Source organism: Penicillium arizonense (genome assembly GCF_001773325.1).
Source record: "Penicillium arizonense strain CBS 141311 chromosome Unknown PENARI_contig001, whole genome shotgun sequence".
In the NCBI taxonomy this organism is placed as follows: Eukaryota; Fungi; Ascomycota; class Eurotiomycetes; order Eurotiales; family Aspergillaceae; genus Penicillium; species Penicillium arizonense.
The window spans coordinates 133361-153007 of NW_019173278.1; the positions used below are offsets into that span (position 1 = coordinate 133361).

The following is a 19647-nucleotide window of genomic DNA, read 5'->3' on the forward strand; positions in this document are numbered from 1 at the left end:
TGAATGGTTTGGTGGTTTGCTTATAGGGTCGTATGTTGGTGTAGTAAGTTGGTTAGAAGATCTGGTTGATGGTGTTTTGTAGGGGGAGGATGGGTATGGTAAATGTATGTTGTGCATGTTCGTGGAATGAGAATGGGATACAGTTGGGACTGGGTTCAGCCACTTTGATACTTTGATGGAGGGTGACATTGCGGTGGGAAGTAATTAGGTTAGGCATACCTTTGCTTCATGGATAGTGACTGATATCGCCAACGATATCACTCACATCACATACATGTACTCACTCTACGTGAGAATCTGTCCACGGTGGAGAGACTACAATTACAATGACTACAATTAAGAATCAAATGAGAAGTGGGGTATCAAGTCTATTGATTTAACAAAGAAAACTCCATAGGGGAGGAAGATATGATATAGAGACAAGAGTCTCGACAAAAAACGCCAGGATCCAATCTGGAAGACCTGAGGCCATCCAATCTATAGATGAAAACATGATATGATATATACGGGTTTCTTTCCCCGTGATGCCATCCGCCAAAAAAGTGACAAGAAAAAAAAAGGGAAAACGCCGGTTTCATATGCTTTCGATGCATCATGCTCTCATACACCGCCAATGTAAACGCTCGAATAAGGCTAACAAGTCGTAGGATGATGCACATCAGAATTCATGCGAGGGTGTAGTGAAGTGAGATATCGTTCAGGAGGTCATAGAAGATGTCGTGAGTTGAGAAAGGACGAAAGATGTATGTCCGTTTTGTAGAGTCGGAGAGAAGTTGAGAAAGAGATGGTTTACTCGTCCAAACCAAGGATCTTGGGGTCGCGACCCCCGTTGCTACCACCAGTAGACCGCTTCTTAAAGCCAAGCTTCATACCCATCTTCTTCCACGGGTTCTCGGTGCGAAGTTTGGGGCTTTGCATGGGGAGGTGCGGTTCGCTGGCAGGCGGGGTGGTGGGCGGCGTCATGGGTTCCTCGGCTGTGGGACTGGACTGCGGAGAGCCGCTGTCATCAGTCAAAGCCAACGAGGCAGACTCGCCACTGGGGTTGAGCAGAGCGCCGGAAGTGCGTTTGCCAATGGAATCCGCAGCGCCGAGCGACATGTTCGAGCGGCTGTGACCCGTTGATGGGAGATCCCGCGTTGATGACTGAGGGGAAGTCCGCTTGACACGGGACCGGACCTTTTTCATCGGGTTCTCTTCCAGACTTGTCGATGACAGGTTCATGATATCTTCCGGACCTAGGATCGGACCAGAGGATGCGAGCATAGATGGGGAGGTGGTGTGGCTGTTGACAAAGGGGAGGAAGATGGATTCCTCCATCAAGTCGTGGATGCGTTTGACGGCGGAATCCAACGTCTCCGGGACGGGCGGGGCGGTGACGTTTGAGTATTGAAGGAGGTCGTCTCGCACTTCACTGGAGAGGTTGATCTCCCGCGGTGACCCTGGGAATATGTACGCAGTCAACAAGCGTTGCCAGAGCATGCGCAAGTGCTGACTTTCCGGGCCGTCGGACTCCAGTGCGGCGGGGCCTAATCGGTCGACAATGGCGTAGTAGCATTCCCGGTATCGGTTGGCCTCCAGGGTGAATTCGAGGGTTTCTAGGCAGTGGTTCTGGGAGAGGTAGGCCATAAAGGCGCTGAGAGTATATGGGGGCGGGGCGACATTGGCCAGGACTTCGTCGAGAGTCGGGCGCATGGAGAAGGCTCCCGCCGAGACGGCCAGGCTGACCGGTCGGGAGCCAGAAGATTCCATATCCTCTTCAGAATCGCTATCTGAAGAGGTGGGAGACAATTCGGGGGTAGTGGTTGGAGTATGATTCCGGAAGAAGAGGGACGGCGCCAGCGTCTTCTTCTTAAGCATAGCGTAAAGTTTGCGTCGGGGACCCTGTATCTTCGGTTTTTTTCTCACCGGTCCCCTGCGTGTGGGATGAGAATCCAGATTGATTATTGTAGCATAAGATGGGAAGAGAAAGAGAATGTGTGAGTGTAGTGTGAGGGAATGTGTGTATATGTAGAAGTGGAGGTTTGGATGTGCAGAAGGCAGAAGGGGGAGATAAAAGGGAGGGAAACCGTACAATACCAAAGTGGAGTCCAGTGGAGCGATAAGATGTTCTTTTGGGACTTTTCTGTTCTTTTTTCCCTCTTTCTTTTTTCCTCTTCGGGCTTTTAGGGGCATTTTTATTATTGGCCGCGACTCTTACCAGATGTGGCGACACGCCAATCATGACGAAATCTTCCTCAGCAAGGGATTAATGTGGACAGGGGACATTCTACACTAAAAGTGTAAGATACCATTCCTTCTATGTCAGCTTGGGTTTTCTGGAAAACTGCGTGGCAACTCCCCTAGACTCCACCAACACGAACTTCTATAAGCCTTCTATAAAATGTCATATAATAGTACAAGATAATAAATCGTTGTTCCTGACCTAATGCCTAATGCAGCACCAATGTCAAGACGAGACTGGCCCACGGTGGCCGCTAGCACGCCATCCGAGACCGGAATGTGAATCCTCGACCCACGGTTCAATATTTTACAGTAAACCCAATACACTGAACGTCACCTTGGGATCACCGGCCCTGCCGATCTTCCAAGGTTCTCTTACCAAAACCGGTTGGCTAAGATTTGTTGGAATGTTGTACAGCTTCACTTGAGGTTCTTTGGCACATTCTTAGGACTCGTGGACGCGTATGTGGCATGTTCACCCTTACATGAACATTGACAAGAATTTACACTTGGTGGCATTGTCACTTGGTGGACATTTGGTGGACATTTGGTGGTTATTTGGTGGAGGCGAACAGCGAAACCCGAACAAACGATCAATAGACTAGTCCTCCGTATAGAGCCTTTTCTTTAATGCTATGGGTCTATAAAAATATCAAAGATATCTAGTTCGGAGTATGCCACCGCACCCGGAATTGCCCAGCCCTTCTAGATTTTCTAGAATCCCCGCCGAAGCACTTTAGTTTTTCAGCCCACACGATCGCCACATCCGTGAAAGAAATTTCATGATAGATGTACCCCTGGCGGGCTCGGCCACAGTTCCACACAGTTACCCTGTAGCACTTAAGATTTTCACTTTTTTTTTCACTTTTGCCACTATCGAGATCTCTCCCGAGTCTACCCACACACCCTAAGTTAAACAACTCTCTACGAATACGCATTCCCTGCACGCCAAGCCCTTTTACATATCCCTCACGCATATCCCTCACGCACGAACCCAACTTGCAGATGTGTACTCTGTAGGCAAACAAGGATATAGCTGGTGAGGGACATCCTATTTCTTCCGGGACGGTAGCGGAGGCCAAGTCGGGCCCGATGCCAACCGAGAGCCAAGGATTGGAGGCTCCAATATTCGGCCCACTTCACTCACCGTTCACTTCGGCCGCATGATAAGGTCGCAATTATCAACGGTGTTGATGTTAGCTTTGTCATGGTTACATATACAGGATAAGTCAACCATTATGTCATGCACATATTCATTAGGGCTCCGGCCAGATAGAGTTGGGCTTGCCACGGCTCCAAAGTGCTTGGTTCGCCTATCAGTTGGGTTTAGAGTATCTGGATGCCTTCTGACTGGCGGGTAAAACAAACAAAACAGATGATTCAACGTTGCGTACCAGGTGACCTTAATTGGATTGAGATATTAACTCTAGCCAAATGTAACTGAGGTGTTAAAGAGGCGAATCAACCAATGAATCAATCATAAAAAACCAGACTATCATAGAACCACTCTCATCGCAACCTCAGCGATCAGGTAACAACGTCCTATATTGATCTGCACATAGTCGTGGTCGTAAAAACTTGTATATGCAACTAAAAAAATTCAATCGAAGCACAGACCGTATGTCTAGAAACTGTCAACCTGGGAGGCAAATCTCGGACTAGAATGCCGCACTGTAGAATGACTACTGTTGCATACTGTATGTGCATGTAGTATGTCCCAATCCGACCAGACACACACATACACCTATATGTATATCTATACATATATTTTTGTATGTATGTATTAGTATATATTAGAATACACAGTATGCAAAAACAAAAGCAAAGCAACGCAAAAACGCCGAGCCAAGCCGCCGAGCGCCGACAAACCTCGGCATACTATATCGCGCCTAAGCAAAGATCAAGTTAGTACTCCGTGTCTACTCCGTATTATAAGTCCAAGTAAACTTCGGAGCCCACTCACACAATCAAAGGGATTAGCTGTAAGCTCGTAGCTCTCCTTCCCAGGCCCCTCATCTCTCCACAATTTCCCCGTTTCCCCTTAAAAACAGCATGATGGCTCAGCAACCAGCAAGGATGCTCCCCCACATCGTCGCGCACGGTACCAAGATGCGCCCTTACCGTGGCCGCTGCGGGCCATTGCCTTCCAGTAGGGCGTCTAGAACGTCGGCTCCCTTACCTTAGGGAGTAACGTATGGGGTGCATGTGTACATGTGCGCTACTGTAGGTCCTAGACTTGGGATTCTCTTTCCGACTGTATGTTTTGGCCTAGTCTGCTTTTTTAGTGTGATTTTAGTTTGCTCTTTAGTCTACTGTGTGGGCGTATGGGGTATACTATTTGCTAATGCTACCATATCACCCCCCATGGGTGCGTGGGGGATAATTAGCGCTGTATGTGATGTCTTATTGCCTACTTGCACTCGCCATGGTGCAGCATGTCGGGTATGTTTGCTACACTTGAAGATAAGAGGCCCAGGATGAGTGCGCAGGGGCCTTTACTCCTGACTCGCGCATTGCAATTCTGCACAATCATGCACAATAGAATAGAACAGAATAGAATAATACAGTCCACATCGAATCGACTATCATAGCCCTTACCCTTATCTACAGTTTGGACGGGCGAGGAATTGACTCAATTCTCAGTCATCCGATGTTATCCGTCCGAAGATCAACGCAAGGATAACTGCAAAGCACGAAGCCCCCCTTAAAACCCTTCCAATCAACCACTCAAATGACGTGCGCCGACATTACACTTCAAACCCCGGGAACAATATGGACTGATCGAGTCTCAAGAGAGCAAAGTGAAGAAAATCGCAGATCGTGCAGATCGTGTAACGCACTGTATTCAAAAAGCAAGCTAAGAGATATCGCAAAGTTCCAGACTCGCACTAAAACAACCAAAACAGCCCAGCGTAGTCGATCAGACGGCAGAAGCCGCAAATGAGATCATTCGACTCCACCCCAGCATTCCGTTCCCTGATTTTTAATGGAGCACAAAAAAAAAACTTCCACACTATCCGCGCCTATGGAGTCTACAGTGGGTGTAGAGAAAGGAAAAGTGAGATGAAAGAACAATCGAGATCAACTCTAGACTTGTTTCATATTATATTAGCCTGAATCCATTTTATTTTTGTTGGGCGTCACGCTCATCTACTCTACTCCGTACACGGTTTTTGGGCCGGCGCTAGGTGAAACATTTTGGCTTGGGTATCATTCGATAACGTTATTCTGTTGATGTGCACACACTGGACTCTGTCGTGCTTTTCTGACGGTACACATTGTGGGACTCTGGTCTAGGCTTTTTAATTGTCTGATCAGGCTACCTTGGGCGCTAATGCTTGGGGGTGTTTTTGTTTCCTTTTTCTTTTTGGTGTGTATCAACCATGGGTTAGATGTGATCTACAATGCTAGACGGAGTATTGAGCGCTGTGTGTTTTTGATCCTAAGATCTTCGTCATTGGTTTTTACTATTCCGTGCTGGGTATTCGTTAACTTACTGTATGATGTACATGTGTTTTCGTAGGGTTCCGGATATCCGGGACGTGCTCAGGTGAGATTGCTATCCTACAAGGCTCCAGGGCTGCATGCTGGGCTTATGCTTGAGTTTCTAACCCCGGAAAATCCGATCATGTGGTTACCTTGATTGGGATCTAAAGGGGGCTAATTTGCATGTCTGTTAGGGTTAGTTATGCTACATCCATGGAATGTTTACCTAGGCTTCAAGTCAGCCTAACCATTCATTCTATTCGTGCGCCAGCACCTAATTGAGATGATATCATCTCTCTACTCCAAAGACATCATCGTATCATATTAGAAATACGAGTTCTAATATACGAATACTCAAATCGGAGTATATCCTCACCAAGACGGCCAATCTGCATCGTACACATATATAACAAGAGTAAACATACCCAAGCTCAAGCTTACCAATCCCACAACCTTATCACTATTAGACAGACACGGAACATCCCCGCAACAAATTCGCCCACCCAAAAAAGCAAAAAATCCCCAGTCCAAAACCCAAGCCCAAGGCAAGGCTAAGTAAGACCAAGAGACATGTACAAAAACGTCTCTGCCTGAAATCAAAAAGCTAATCAGAAAAAGGAGAAAGAAAAAGAAAAAGAGAAAGAGAAAAGAACACGCCAAGCAAGCCATCCAAGGAAATGCGGGGAAGGGAAGAAGTATAGCCAAGTCACCTGGCAACAACAGGCTGACATAGCCCATGCCAATCCAATGGGAAGGTCAAGGATGCAGACTAAACACATCCATAGCTTTAAGTGGCTTTCCCCATCTCTACCTCTACCTCTTTCCTCCTCACTGGCTAATTATCTAGTCGAGCCTAGTCTGCGGGTGCTTCGTCACTCTGCAGGGCATGCGTGGGTTTGATTTCGACTAGTCCATCCACCATGCAACATGCACCATGCACCTGTAGAGGTGGGTTGCTAAGGTGGCCGTGCTGGGCTTTGATTTGCTACAGGGGGTGCTTCCTCCGTATGGGGTAGTCGGATCCTGACGCGAGGCGTGGTGTTGATTGGTTTCTGCATCTGCATCAGCACCACTAGCTTGGACCTTGGCTGTGTGGTTGGGTGGCTGGTGCGTTTCCGTGTGTCTGTCTTGTGTCTGCGTCTGGCTGTTATTTGTATAGAGAGGGGTGCGGGATGACATCCTTGGATAGCGCAGTCGTGGTTAATTTAGCTCTTTCTTTATGTTACATGTACTAGTTATGCTGGGTTGATTAGAGAGGGTTTTGATGGTCATTGGTAGACAAGACTTGGTGTGGCGTTTTTGCAAGTTAGATATAGTGCTGTGTGCCACTGGTACAGCGAATATAAGCGTTAATGAGTATGAACAAAACTGGAGTAGGTCTACATAACTTACAGGCGCTCCTCAGCCTATTGGTTACATGTATAATGGTCATGCAGTAACTACGCAATAAACCTCTTTCCCCCTTACTCGGCCACGACATCATTTCCAGCAAAGAATGTCAAATGGTGACACGACATACACCATAAAGCAACAAATCCAAGAATTAAGTTTAAAGATTGCTATTTCCAAAAATCCGGGGATGATCGACATCTGCAGTGGCGAGTGGTGGACGTAGTGGAGGGAGGTAAGGTTTGCGTTTGCGTTACCTTGAAGAAATCCTTTCATACCAAAATGGAGGTGCCGAAGTACCTCTATTACCCTACCTGGGGTAGTCATGCACGTCCACATCCGAAAACCCCGTACTAGACCCTATACATGCCTAGCACCCGGCCGCGTCGCCAGTTATGTTCATGTGCGATGATATCAAAGTGGTGAAACGTGCCGTCTGTCTCTTGACTTTTGTCTAGATGTGCTAGCGTGCATTCCGGCCCGTGTCTACTAGTACCTACAAGGTAAGGGTGGGCCGATGTCTTTGCTGCTATAGATTGCTCCACCTGGTTTTACAGTGATGGTTCTATTTTGGTCCGACGTCATGCTATAACATGCCACGGACTGGTGATCCTTGCATTAGCGTGGTATCATGTTGTGCTGCAAAGTTTGCTGTGGCTGTACATGTACTCTGTTGTTAATTTGTCTGGCGTCGGTTGGGTTGCTTGTGATTGCCACAGATGTGTGCATTGTGCATTGTGGAGAGTGTGGTGGTTTGGGATATAGATTTGGTGGGAAGATCATGTCGTTGTGGACTTCAGTGATCACTAGATACAGTACGCTTGAGGGGATGTTGAAGTGAGGCCGTTGTGTTAATATATACCTTTGCTTGGTTTGGGTACTTGAGTTGAAGTGAGATGGAGATGGGTTTGATAAGGTGGTCGATGTGCAGCGACATGTCTTCACTTATAGGATGGATCATATAGGAAAAACATCCATGCTTTTGATACTTTTATAGGTTTCCTCGGCAGAGAAACAAAGTCGCAGGTTGTGGTGGTTCAACTGTACAGGGCCATGTCTGTATATCGGAGACGGCCTGATGACACTTCCCAGAGATTGCGCTTTGAATGTCGTCAAGTTTCTCAAAGTAAGACCATCTGCAGCAAAACAAACACCTTGCGCGTGATATCTGACACTGTAAACATATATCATGTTCTTAACTCAGCGACATGAAATGTCTCCTCCCAACAGATCCCATCTACAAATTACTTGTCGCTCGCAGTCGATCGAATACTAACGCAGTTCATATTACAAGAATTATGTATGTACGATACGCCATACGATAGACCACAAGACTCAAACCCAAGAACCAATGAAAAAAAAGGAAGAATGCTATCTTATGCCACAACTACCAGTAACAAAAACTCGCTTCTTGGAACAGAAAGAGCAAGACAAGGGGAAAACAACAAAAAAAGACGATTATAGACACGGCGCAAATAGATCTGGAAGGTTGGAACAATCAAAGAGGGAGCAGGCGTATGATGGGAAGAGAAAAAAAGATCAGGATCAAGAGTGACGAGGGGATATATGCAACATGCTCTCTTCAGGTTCTGCATGCAAGAAAACAAAACCATGCAATGGAAAGGAAACTTGAAAACTCTTTTACCCGCATTAGGAGGAAATGGCGAGCAGGACAAGACATGGTCATTGTGAAGACGGCGCGGAGGACCCATTGAGAGAATGACTGGCGGGATTGACCTGTTGATAAACAGGGCCAAATGAAGCATGTGATATATCCCGGACACAGCGAAAGATGAGCCGAAGTGTGTTTGATGGTCGCTGCTTGTCGTCCCTGGCAGCGAAGCTCATCTCCAGCGTACTTTTTTTGGCCATTCAACCATATCTCCTGAACGAGATTGTTTGTCACCAATAGACCAGCGCGGGGGCCAAGGTCTAGGGTGGCGAGTGGCCAGTCAATGGATTCAGACCAATTGCCAACATCAGCAGTATTCAAATGACCAAGTTTTGATATTAAATGATGCACGCCGGATATAGTGAGACCAACAAGAAAACGAAAACACAAGACAAAATCTCACAAGTTCGCCGCTCCGAGCCGTAGCACCATGAAAGAGTGTTGGGACGTCATCATGAGAAAGGTTGTTCCTACCCACAGCCAAATGTATAGGCTGAAGTGCCAAGCGGGACAAGAAAGGAGGGCCAAAGGGGGATATAGGCCGAGAAGCGCAATTCTTACCCGGCGAAGCGGCACTAAACCACTTAATGCCAGACAAGAAAAGAGCAAGAGAGGTGAAAGAAACAAGAAGAAAAAGAAAAACCCACGCCGACTTCCTGGGCCTTTTGTGACAGACAAGAAGAAGAGCAAGAGCGTGGCTAGTCTAGATGTGCCGTCGCTTCATTTGACTGGAATTCAACCTGGATGCTGAGATGAGCTGGCTGTCCGATATAAGGGACAGCCGAATCACCTACCGCAGCACAGAACCTTCATCACCTTCTGAGCAAAAGTAGGCTGCGGGTCGTTACCCTGAGCCCCAAGAGCTTGTTGGCCCAGTGCCTGATTCCCTGAACTTCCAAGGCGATTGGGCAGGTGAGCATTGGAGTTCTGGAACTGTGCCTGGGTAGACGCGGCAGGAGTCGACGCTTCCAACCCCCCGCTCTGACGCTTGGGCGGCATGCCGCCGGCGCTTTGGCGCTCGCGCGTCTTTCCAGCTCCAGCTTTGGCTGGAGAAGGAGGCGGGGGCTGCGCGGCGTTTAAACGGTCGGCTGTCACTCCAGGACGTTGGCTGTTGCGAAGGTCGCGACCGTGGTGATCACGGGCCGTTGAGCTCTGGTGCTGGTTGTGGAGATGTGCCTGAGATGAATAGGACTTGTAGTCCCAGCCCCGTCCGTTGTTCAGCTTCATCCAGTCGTATTCGCCATCTTCTACCTCTCCGGCGTTCTTGAGAGCTTGTGTCAAGATATCACGGAGGTAGTCGTAGTCAGGAGTGTCCTCGAAACCAAGGTTTCGCACGTAGCTCAGGTATTTGTTGAATTCTTCTGACGCCATGGTTAGTAATGTAGAGAGACAGGAGAGGATTACAGGATAACATACCTGGGTATCCATCACAGAGATCCTTGATGGCTGTGGTTTGCTTCTTCTCGCCAATCTTCTCGTACTTCTGCTTGTTTGTAGCAGCCTTCAGACCCTGCCAGGGAAGACCACCTCTCAAGAAGTACATGAACACATGACCCAGAGCCTCCAAGTCATCACGTCGCGACTGCTCGCGCCCGAGATGTGTGTTGATACTCATGTAACGAGCAGTACCGGACAAAGATTTCCGCTCACGGTAAGGGATGTGCTGCTTGGTCTTGGGATCACGGTATTGCTTGGCCATACCGAAATCAACCACGTGAATGACATTGGCGGCCTTGGTCCCTGGCCGGCCAATAAGGAAGTTGTCCGGCTTGATATCTCGGTAGATGAGGTTCTTCTCGTGAATAGTTTGAACGCGCGAAAGCTAGTGTCGTTAGCGACAGGATAACATTGTGCCGGGAAAGAACCTACCATCTGCTTTGCCACCATCACAACGGTCTTGGTGGAGAACCGGCGGTTGCAGTGGTCAAAGAGATCCTCGAGACTGGGACCGAGAAGGTCGATAACGAGGATGTTGTGCAGACCCTCCTGGCCGAAGTAATAGACATTGGGAATGCCAGCTAAATAGAGTCAGCAAGGGAACACCAGGACCTGTGACTCCAAAACTTACGGCATCCAACCAAGATCTTGTATGTCCGGTACTCATCACGGAGTTGGGGTGCATCGCTCTTCCGGGGTTCCTGTTTCCGGTCAGATTAGGGATTGGTGTGTTGAGCGGGAGGGCCACGAACGAATTTGATAGCGACCTGCTGGTTGTTCAGGAGGTTGGTGCCCTCAAAAATGACACCAAAAGATCCTTCACCGATTTTTTTGCCGACACGGTAGTGGACACCCACAACGTTCGACGAAGAGGACGCCATGGATGCGGTATTCAGGGTTGTAGAGCCGGGGGAAGAGAAAACCTTCGATCACGGGGCTGGCTTCAGGGACGTCGGCACGTGATTGATACTATCATTGGGCGCAGTCAGCAATGTGTTGACCAACAATGGCAAACGATGACAGCCTTGAGAGGAATGTAATCACATACACCACGGAGACTTTTGTTTTCCGACCGAAGCTGCTATCACCGCTCAATGGGACAGGGCGATCTGCGGAATAGCCGATGGACCGGAGACGGTGTAATCGGAGACAGGGGTACAGATGGACTGCAATCGAGACAGGAGGGAGAAACGGGGCGTAATCCGGTGCTTGAACAGCGACAGGAGCGGAATTGACGATGTCGAGCAGGAATTGACGTCGGGGGTTGACGGTCGGGGATCACGGGGTGGAATTGAAGCCGAGGGAAAAGACAAAGGAAGCAAAAAGAGCACGCAGGGTACTCGACCTACTGCGAGTACGAGCCGCACTGAGCAGTGGTTCAAGGATAGACCAGAGAGAAGGGGGAATGGGGGGAGGAGAAGAAGAGAAGAAGAGAAGGGAGCGGAGAGTATTGGGGGTGTATTTGGTACCAGGGACATGCGGTAACTTTGAGCCGTTGGACGTTAACCTTCCAAGGCTTAATTGTTTCCTCCCATCTCTCGTTTCTTTCTCTCTACTCTACTAAACTTCTACTCACTTAACGTTATTGTCTACTTTTTACTGTTTACTGTGGATTATCGGAGATTGCTGAAACCCTTTTGCCTTCGCTGCTCAGACCTCTTCGGTATCGGCCCAACCTGCATGAAGCCAGGCACCGAACGGCGTTTATGTCCTTATTGGAGGGAAAGTTATCAGGGCAGGGGAAGCATTTTTGTCGATTTTTGTCGTTTTTTGTCGCTTTTTTTTCTCAGGAGAAAAGATCCCGTCTGGACTCGGTCTGGAATGCGTTTAATCAAGCGGTAATATTACAATCTTGGCATCCCCGTCAATCGAACTCCCCGGATATGACATGTCCAGTATATATCTATATCCCTTTACTTAATCATCTCCAGCATCTTCAGCTTCACTGCCAAGCTCATTCTTGACCAGATCCATATCTTCGTCACTGTCCTGGGCTTCTTCTTCTTCCTCCTCGCTGTCCTCTTCACTGCTGGACCCGCTGCCTTCACTATCGTCACTGCCAGGATCGTAGTCCTCTTCTTCTTCGTCCTCTTGATCCTCAAGCTCGCGCTGGGCTTTCTGGAGCTCGCTTTCACCTTCCCCGGTTCCTTCAGCGGTAGGTGCTGCTAGATCTTCCCCGGTTTTGTTCACGTTGTAAACCTTAGCGCGACGCGCCTCAGCCAGACTGGCATCTTGAAGACCGTGGCGCTTGATATACGCGTCGATTCCGGAGAAGTTATCCTGGTCAACCATTGAAAATTCAAATTCTTGGATGTCCTCCTCGGTGCTGTTTGCTGGGCGAGCCATGACATTGAGGTTGAATGTCCGCTGCAGGACAGAGGTGTACGAGACCGAGTCAATGGTGTCGAACGAGAAAAACAGAAGCGGTTTCTTGAACGCGAACAGAATGCCCGTAGACAGAAGGAAGAGGTAGCCTGACGGAGAGCAATATGTTAGTATACGCCAAACCAGCCCCAAGACACCATTGAAATAGGGATAAGACATACCTTCTTTGCTGCCGCGGAATGCCTTAACATGGTATGCTTTCTCGCCCTTTCGGTGCGCCTCTGGCATGGCACTGACAAACTGTCGGTCATCGGGGCGCACAACATTGGTGTGAGACAGGTTGTCATTCAGGATTTTGCGTAGCAGTCCCTCGGCCGTTTCGCCCGAGCCATTTCCAATCTGCTGCCCATTCCCTGAGAATGCAGCCTTGGCTGGCCCATCGGCTATCGTAAACACCATAGCTTCGGAGACTGTTGTTCCCTCAGGTGGGGGTGTGATGCCATCCGCATACTCGGGAATGATGCAAAAATTGAACTGTTTCTGAGTCTTTTCTGGCACAGGAAGGCAGAGCGCATGTCCTAATCACAATTACCAGAGATTAGCAACTGTTCCAAGACCGGAAGATCCGTCACTGGTTCAAACTCACGGATCTTGTCCATAGAAACACCGAATTCAATCTCCTTTGTAGTTTGGTTCCTTGCCCGAAGGAATCGGTGCCCAGCAGTGATCTCAAGCGTGAGCTTTTTCCTCTGCGGTGTAGCGAAAGAGACATCTTGAACGTAGAACTGAACAGGCGCATCGCCGTTCTTCATGTCGACTGACGCCTGCGCAGTCTCACCCGAGTCACCATTCTGCAGCTTGCGCTTTTTAGCGGCAGGGCCATCACTGGCCGAGGGCCGAGAAGGGAGGGTAGTCTTAGCAGTCCTGGCCAGCAGGCTGGAGGTGTGTTTCGCAAGATCTTCAAACAAAGGTTGGTGCTGCGGTGTTGTTCCTAAACAATAATACCGATTGACGACGGTCAGCAGGAGGTCGACGGCCAAACGTGGACGTTGGGTGCGCTGTTGGCTACGCACCGATCGCATCGTAGACTCTCTTCTTCAATGAGGGCTCTGTCGCGAATGCCTCTTCGATGGCGGCAATGGGCACGCCCGAGGAATTAATTGAGGAGAATGCCATGTTTGTTGCGACTGCTTGTATTCGCGGTAGCAGTGCAGGGAGGTGGGAGGTGGGAGGTGGGAGTTGAGAGTTTGAAGATAGAGTGAAGATGCGCAGGGAGAGGCGGCCCGAAGTATCCGCATAGAAACCCGATAGTGAGGACGATACTGAAGACCGATTTTCAAAGAAATGTGAGATGGCATTTCCAACGAATAGATATAGTGAATGCAAAGCTTGATACTAAAATACAGTGATGTGTACACAAAGCTACAGGACAACCCTCTTGATTTCCTGCCTCAATCAGACCTCTTTTAGGCTTTCTTCTCTCCTTCAGATTATTCCTTGCCCAAGTGTGCCCTTTTCCCCTTGGCTTTCTGCTTTGGCAAGTTCTTCCATGTCTCCTGGAGGTGGGAGTTAATGAACGCCTGAGTTTTCTCAGACAAGTGCATCTTTCCATCTTCATCCGTCATCGCCTTTCTCCTTTCCGCCGCCCTAGCAGTACCCAGGGTCTTGCGATCTGTCTTGGGTGTCATCATAGAGACACTTTCCCTGTACTCCTTGCGGTAGTCTTCCATCATCTTCTCCTGCAAGTACTCAGGATCGTGACGGGTACGGAACTTGGAATATTTGTTGCGCAGCTCATCAATGATAGTCGAGGGGAACGGCGGCTTCCGGAGAGTCGGGACAAATGTGCTGGTCTCGACCTCCACACGGAGGGTATCCATGTCTCCATCGGTGATTGCAGGCTCCTCCTCAACTGGCCAAGGGATCTCGATGTTCAGACCAGAAACATAACGGGAGTGTTTCGGGAGTTTGCTGTGCGGTGGGCGCTCGTTGTAAGGACCAGCAGCATATGCATGGTCGACAATGACGATTTTCATCTCTCCACTCTCTGTATCTTCCAGCGGAATGACGTGTCGGATGTCGTCCATGGGCACGGGGAAGCTTTGTGCTTGAGTGTCGCCCTGGTGTCCAAGTCGCGACTTGGCCCATTCGGGAATGATCACGTCGTACTATACAAGGAATATCAATAAGCGAATAAGTCTAGGGGATCAGGCGAATGGGCGGCGGGTCTACGGCGGTCCACGGCGGGACGGCGAGACGTACCTGGTTGATATCCTTGATGATGACGGTTTCACTGTCCCGGTTGACTTGTTGAATGACATTGATCTTGCCCTGATCGCGTCCACGCATAACACAAACCTTGTCGCCTTCAGCGAAGAGGATGTGCTTCCGACGTAAGTGCTTGGGGATGGCCGGAGGGTGTAGGATAGTACCGGGGAGTGCGCCGTAAATGCCGCTTTCGAGACCAGAGTCCCGCATAGGAGCAAGTGATCCCTTTTCCCAATCCTCCCAACGGTTCTGGCGTGCTGCTTTGTGTTGACCGTACAGCGCAACACCAAACTCCTTCCGTTGCCGTCTGATGGTAAGACGGTCCATCAATTCTTGTCGTTCATGGTTTTTGACAGTTCTCCGTAGAGCCTGCTTCCGGGCCAAAGCCGTCCGTTGGATAACCTTTTGCATATTGGGCGTTGTGGTCCAGCAATGGCCGAACAGTGACACTGGCCTCTGCAACCCCGATCCGCGGATCGAAAATTGAGGATTGTAGGCACGTGACCGCAGCGGCTTATATCAGCAATATCTAGACCGGGGCATCCACGCCACTACAATTTACTTGTTCTTCTTTTACCTTATTCATTGCTCTAGCTAGTCTACTGTCCATGTCAGATCCTAGCAGATATATGACAACCCACGAGGAGGGAGACGTGACTCGATTACCCGCTGTCAGAAAGCTCTGCCGCAAGTATATGGATGGCACCAAGACGGCGTAAATAGAGACGAATTGTGTTGAATGTTGCTGGTGAGTGCCCAGAGCTCAAAAGACAGGGAGACCCCTTAAGACGACAAAGACCAGGTTTTCCATATCTCGGTTCGCCCCGGTTTGGTTCAAGTACACCAATGGTGTCTAAAGTTCAGACATATCTCTCGTCAACATCTGTATCTGCACGGCAACCAGTGCTATGTTCCTTCTGGTATTAATGATGCCATGCTATACAGACCCTGCAGTTGATGCCACCACCATGGTCTCCTATGTGAGCATACTCACGGGAATGGATGCTATAGTGAACGACTCATACCAAACACACCAATTAGGATGCATGTGTCATCATTGAACAAAACTATGACCAAATTGGCAGGCAGTCGAACTCCCAAGGCCCTATGTCTGATAGGGCTGGCTCCGAGGAGCTAGGCAATCGGTATAGGAACGGTCTCCAGACGGCACGGAAGACCCAATGGCCGGCGACAAATCAAATTACGCAAACCTAACCGATAATTGTAAATGCTCAATTGCTGGCAAGGTTAAAGACGGGTTGAAGGCCAACAAATCCACAAAAAGTGGACCGGTACTTTAGAAATATGCTGTGTAACGGCGTTAGTTACTCTGAAGTAGAGAAGTGGTACGTAGATATGGGATTATCGAACGCTAAAGGGAGACATTCACTCTAAGCTCCTATTCTCAGGAAATAATTGAACCAGGATCAGCCCCTTTACTATTTTTAGCCGCTATATGGAGAATTAAGGAACTCCACTTAGGAAAGCAACAAGAATGTGTGAAGTCGTGAAGCTCGGAAATAAGCGAAAGGGGGTTAGAGTTTTGTCCTGAACGCGAAATGGAAAATTCCACAGTTAGATAGACATTCATATGAGCTGGGAACCCCTGGCTACATAGCAAATAGCATGTGTGTGAGATCACCGCAGCCGAAAGCCGGAGTCAACGTCAGAAACTAGATCGTCACAGGACTCAAGCCCTTTAGGCAGTGAAGGCAGCTGCATACGGAGTACTGGGCACTGCCCACCAGTCGTCCCGGTAGGGTGGTAGATGAGGTGGAGCTGAGGGTTATACTTATCTGTGATAGAGTGGTCCACGTTCGAGTCCATCTGCGAAGCTGCCCAGGTGGAGATCATTGTCTTAAAAAGTGAAAGAGGCTGAGATTGCAAAGCCACAATGTAAAAGTGAAATTCTAGACATGTAAGACTGTAAGATAAACTTAACCCCTATAATGCCCATAATATCAGATCCGGGGCATATGATATCAGCTAATCTTTACAGCCACGGTGGCTGTGTTGGAAACAAAGCGAGTGGGCCTGTAAGGATCGGTTTTTTCCTGGCTAAGCCACATCCCTATTCAACGGCAAAGGGATAAGTCATTAAATCATAACTGTACTCTACAGAGTTTGAGTACATACTAAGTAACGTTATATTTTCTAACATTGCCTGAAACTCAGGGGGTGTAAAGTACCTGTATCAGATACCAAATACCACCAAAACACACTCTAGGGGGAAAACAACATTTACCATACTGCCACCGCCCTCTGTTGTCTGGCCTGGTCTTCTATCTTTCTCTCCACCTCCAAATCATCACTCCATCGTCTTTTCCATCTCTCCATCAGACTTTCTTGCTTCCATCTTTCTCATTCCTCTCCACTTTGAGGGTAATAGCCGGTTCACTTCCCTGAAAGGTACTCCGTTCCGCCTACAATCACCGTATGGGATCACCCTTTTCCTTTTCCCCCCTCCTCCAACTTGTCCCTTTCTCAAATCTCTCCTCGTGTCTCTTGTCACCCCCTCACGCTTGACATTCTTCACCCTGTCCTTTTTTTTTTCCCTGACCTGCGGGGCTTCGGCGACGTTTCTCACTGATTTCCCCCTATACTAACGTCTCTTATCAAGATGGCCGAGATCCGTCGCAAGCTCGTCATCGTCGGCGATGGTGCCTGCGGTAAGACCTGTCTGCTCATGTAAGTCTTCAAATGGCGTCATCAGAGACGCCTTTTGCAACCCTGGGCTCGTTTCAGCGATCTGACGGAATTACAGTGTTTTCTCCAAGGGCACCTTCCCCGAGGTAAGCTCCCATCCATCCGTCGATATCCCGATTCCCGTTACCATTCCATTCTACACAGCATCGATATGAAGGAACACAGAAGATCTGACATTACTACCAGGTCTACGTCCCCACCGTCTTTGAGAACTACGTCGCCGATGTCGAGGTCGACAACAAGCACGTTGAGCTTGCTCTTTGGGATACTGCTGGCCAGGAAGATTACGACCGTCTCCGTCCCCTGTCATACCCCGACTCACATGTTATCCTGATCTGTTTCGCCGTCGACTCGCCCGACTCGCTCGACAACGTCCAGGAGAAGGTGGGTACCTCCAACCGATAGCGAATCCAGTTGCAACGCTGCCTGGATAGTGAGTGATCCGGATATGCTGACGCGGCTCATTAGTGGATTTCCGAGGTTCTGCACTTCTGCCAGGGTCTCCCCATTATCCTGGTTGGTTGTAAGAAGGATCTGCGCGATGACCGCAAGACTATTGATGAGCTCGCCAAGACCTCCCAGCGCCCCGTCTCCGCTGAGCAGGTGCGTTTCTCTCCCCCATGGTCAGGTGAACAAATCTAACACAGTACAGGGTGAGGAGGTCCGCAAGAAGATCGGTGCCTACAAGTACCTCGAGTGCTCTGCCCGCACCAACGAGGGTGTCCGCGAAGTTTTCGAGGCTGCCACCCGCGCTGCTCTCCTGAAGGCCCAGAAGGGCAAGGGTGGCCGTAAGAAGGGAGGCTGCCTCATTCTGTAAACTAAATCAATCGTTGGGTGGTCGGGCTCGAGCGGAGATCATATTCAAGGATGAGAGCCTCCACGGAAACAGTTGGTGACTTTATTCTCTCAGAAAGGAGGGGGGCTACTCGAGCCTACATGTGAGATTGTGGATAATATCGAATCCGGGCACAGCGAGTCGTGGAAATTCTTCCACCATTCACTTGGTCGACCTTGTGTTTTTTTCTTTTCCTTTTGCCTTTGTTTTGCAGAATTTGTCTAGGGAGGCGTTGTCTTCATCATAACCCTGTGGGCCTTTCTTTTTCTTATCCTCTCTCCGACTGCCGTGAATTTTCAAATGCCAACATGCTACGTTGATTGGCAGTAGAAACCAAAGCTAAGAAAGAGGAGCCCGTGGTTGTAGCATTCGTGCCCCTTGCGATTTGCAACTCGGTCAACGCTGTGATTTCGCCTTCCTGGTCGAATTTCCCCTCTCATGATAGATGATTCTCTGCGGATATCTCCCACATGCGATGAGCTTGACTCGGCTTTGTTGTTTCCCCGTTTACTATACTTTTACAGCTAATCCATCAACTGCTTTTCCATCTTTAATCTCCGACCAGTCCTGCGTAGAATCCTGGTGCAAATAGCACCGTAAACCCGACAATGAATACCCCATTCACGCGATATGAACCATGGACTGTTGCCCACTACAGTAGTCAGTGTTCAAACCGCCCCTAAGCGATAGAACTGGATTGCGCATATCATATAAAGGAACAAAGTATTTCAACAGAAAAGGTATATCAGTGAGCAGAGCATAGCTGTATACATGTATATATCCCGCATAAAACCAGCACACATTACCAAACTACCGATTCAAACTTAACAATCCCTCAATATACCGCCTAGCATCCATACCCAACCCTTCAACCAACTTCGACGGCGCCATATCCGCCGTACGAGAAGTCCCCGTCAACCCCGAAGAGCCAGAAGCACCACCTAAATCCCGGAAAAAGCGAGCGCCACTACTGACACGACCGTGTGTAGCGGGTGAGACGTAGTCGCTCGCTTTGCGGACGAGGAATGCTTCCTGGGGAGGTGGAGAGGGGGTAGCAGTGAAGGGATCATCTTCGTTCGTCAGAGATGAGAGGGCAACGGATGAAGATGTGGTTGATAGTGAGGTTTGTTGGTTGGGTGTTTGTGGGATGCGTACCCAGACAACCCACCATCCGCGATTGGTTTTGCTTGTTCGTTCCAGCTCTTGTGGTCTGGAGCGTGTGTCTGTGTATGTTGAAAGGAGACGGTGGTGTATTGCTAGGCTTTCGAGGCGGGACCAGGGTTGGAAGGCTGGAGAGGGGGATGTGGAT

At 49.1% G+C, this 19647-nt stretch overlaps 6 protein-coding genes across 6 annotated transcripts in view; 1 reads left to right on the forward strand and 5 right to left on the reverse strand.

Annotated features, from left to right (window-relative positions):
- Positions 1-789: 789 nt before the first annotated feature.
- On the reverse strand, positions 790-1857 carry PENARI_c001G04435 (regulator of G-protein signaling domain-containing protein; the record flags this gene model as incomplete). Its single annotated transcript, XM_022626466.1, has 1 exon — positions 790-1857. The coding sequence occupies one exon, from the start codon at positions 1855-1857 to the stop codon at positions 790-792; it is 1068 nt and encodes a 355-aa protein (XP_022493072.1).
- A 7645-nt stretch (positions 1858-9502) lies between these two features.
- PENARI_c001G02268 (casein kinase I) lies at positions 9503-11085 on the reverse strand (the record flags this gene model as incomplete). The annotated part of the gene is made up of 6 exons (XM_022626291.1): positions 9503-9507; positions 9562-10128; positions 10184-10589; positions 10637-10785; positions 10836-10905; positions 10957-11085. The coding sequence occupies 6 exons, from the start codon at positions 11083-11085 to the stop codon at positions 9503-9505; spliced, it is 1326 nt and encodes a 441-aa protein (XP_022493335.1).
- Positions 11086-12121: 1036 nt separating this feature from the next.
- rtt106 (putative negative regulator of DNA transposition (Rtt106)) lies at positions 12122-13705 on the reverse strand (the record flags this gene model as incomplete). Its single annotated transcript, XM_022626377.1, has 4 exons — positions 12122-12678; positions 12751-13107; positions 13176-13520; positions 13603-13705. The coding sequence occupies 4 exons, from the start codon at positions 13703-13705 to the stop codon at positions 12122-12124; spliced, it is 1362 nt and encodes a 453-aa protein (XP_022493450.1).
- Positions 13706-14019: 314 nt separating this feature from the next.
- Positions 14020-15208, reverse strand: PENARI_c001G10271 (mitochondrial 54S ribosomal protein uL24m; the record flags this gene model as incomplete). The annotated part of the gene is made up of 2 exons (XM_022626934.1): positions 14020-14697; positions 14792-15208. 2 exons carry the CDS (start codon positions 15206-15208, stop codon positions 14020-14022), a joined length of 1095 nt encoding a protein of 364 aa, XP_022493904.1.
- A 2209-nt stretch (positions 15209-17417) lies between these two features.
- On the forward strand, positions 17418-18320 carry rho1 (Rho family GTPase RHO1; the record flags this gene model as incomplete). Its single annotated transcript, XM_022626977.1, has 5 exons — positions 17418-17485; positions 17562-17589; positions 17690-17887; positions 17972-18106; positions 18156-18320. 5 exons carry the CDS (start codon positions 17418-17420, stop codon positions 18318-18320), a joined length of 594 nt encoding a protein of 197 aa, XP_022493206.1.
- Positions 18321-19140: 820 nt separating this feature from the next.
- The window catches only part of PENARI_c001G05748 (uncharacterized protein), a gene marked incomplete at both ends in the record, with an annotated part of 2544 nt that continues 2037 nt past the window's right edge, over positions 19141-19647 (reverse strand). Inside the window, 2 exons of the mRNA XM_022626587.1 lie at positions 19141-19148; positions 19199-19548. Of these exons, the coding sequence (XP_022493375.1) occupies positions 19141-19148; positions 19199-19548 (358 nt within the window). The remainder of the gene's footprint in view (positions 19149-19198; positions 19549-19647) is intronic.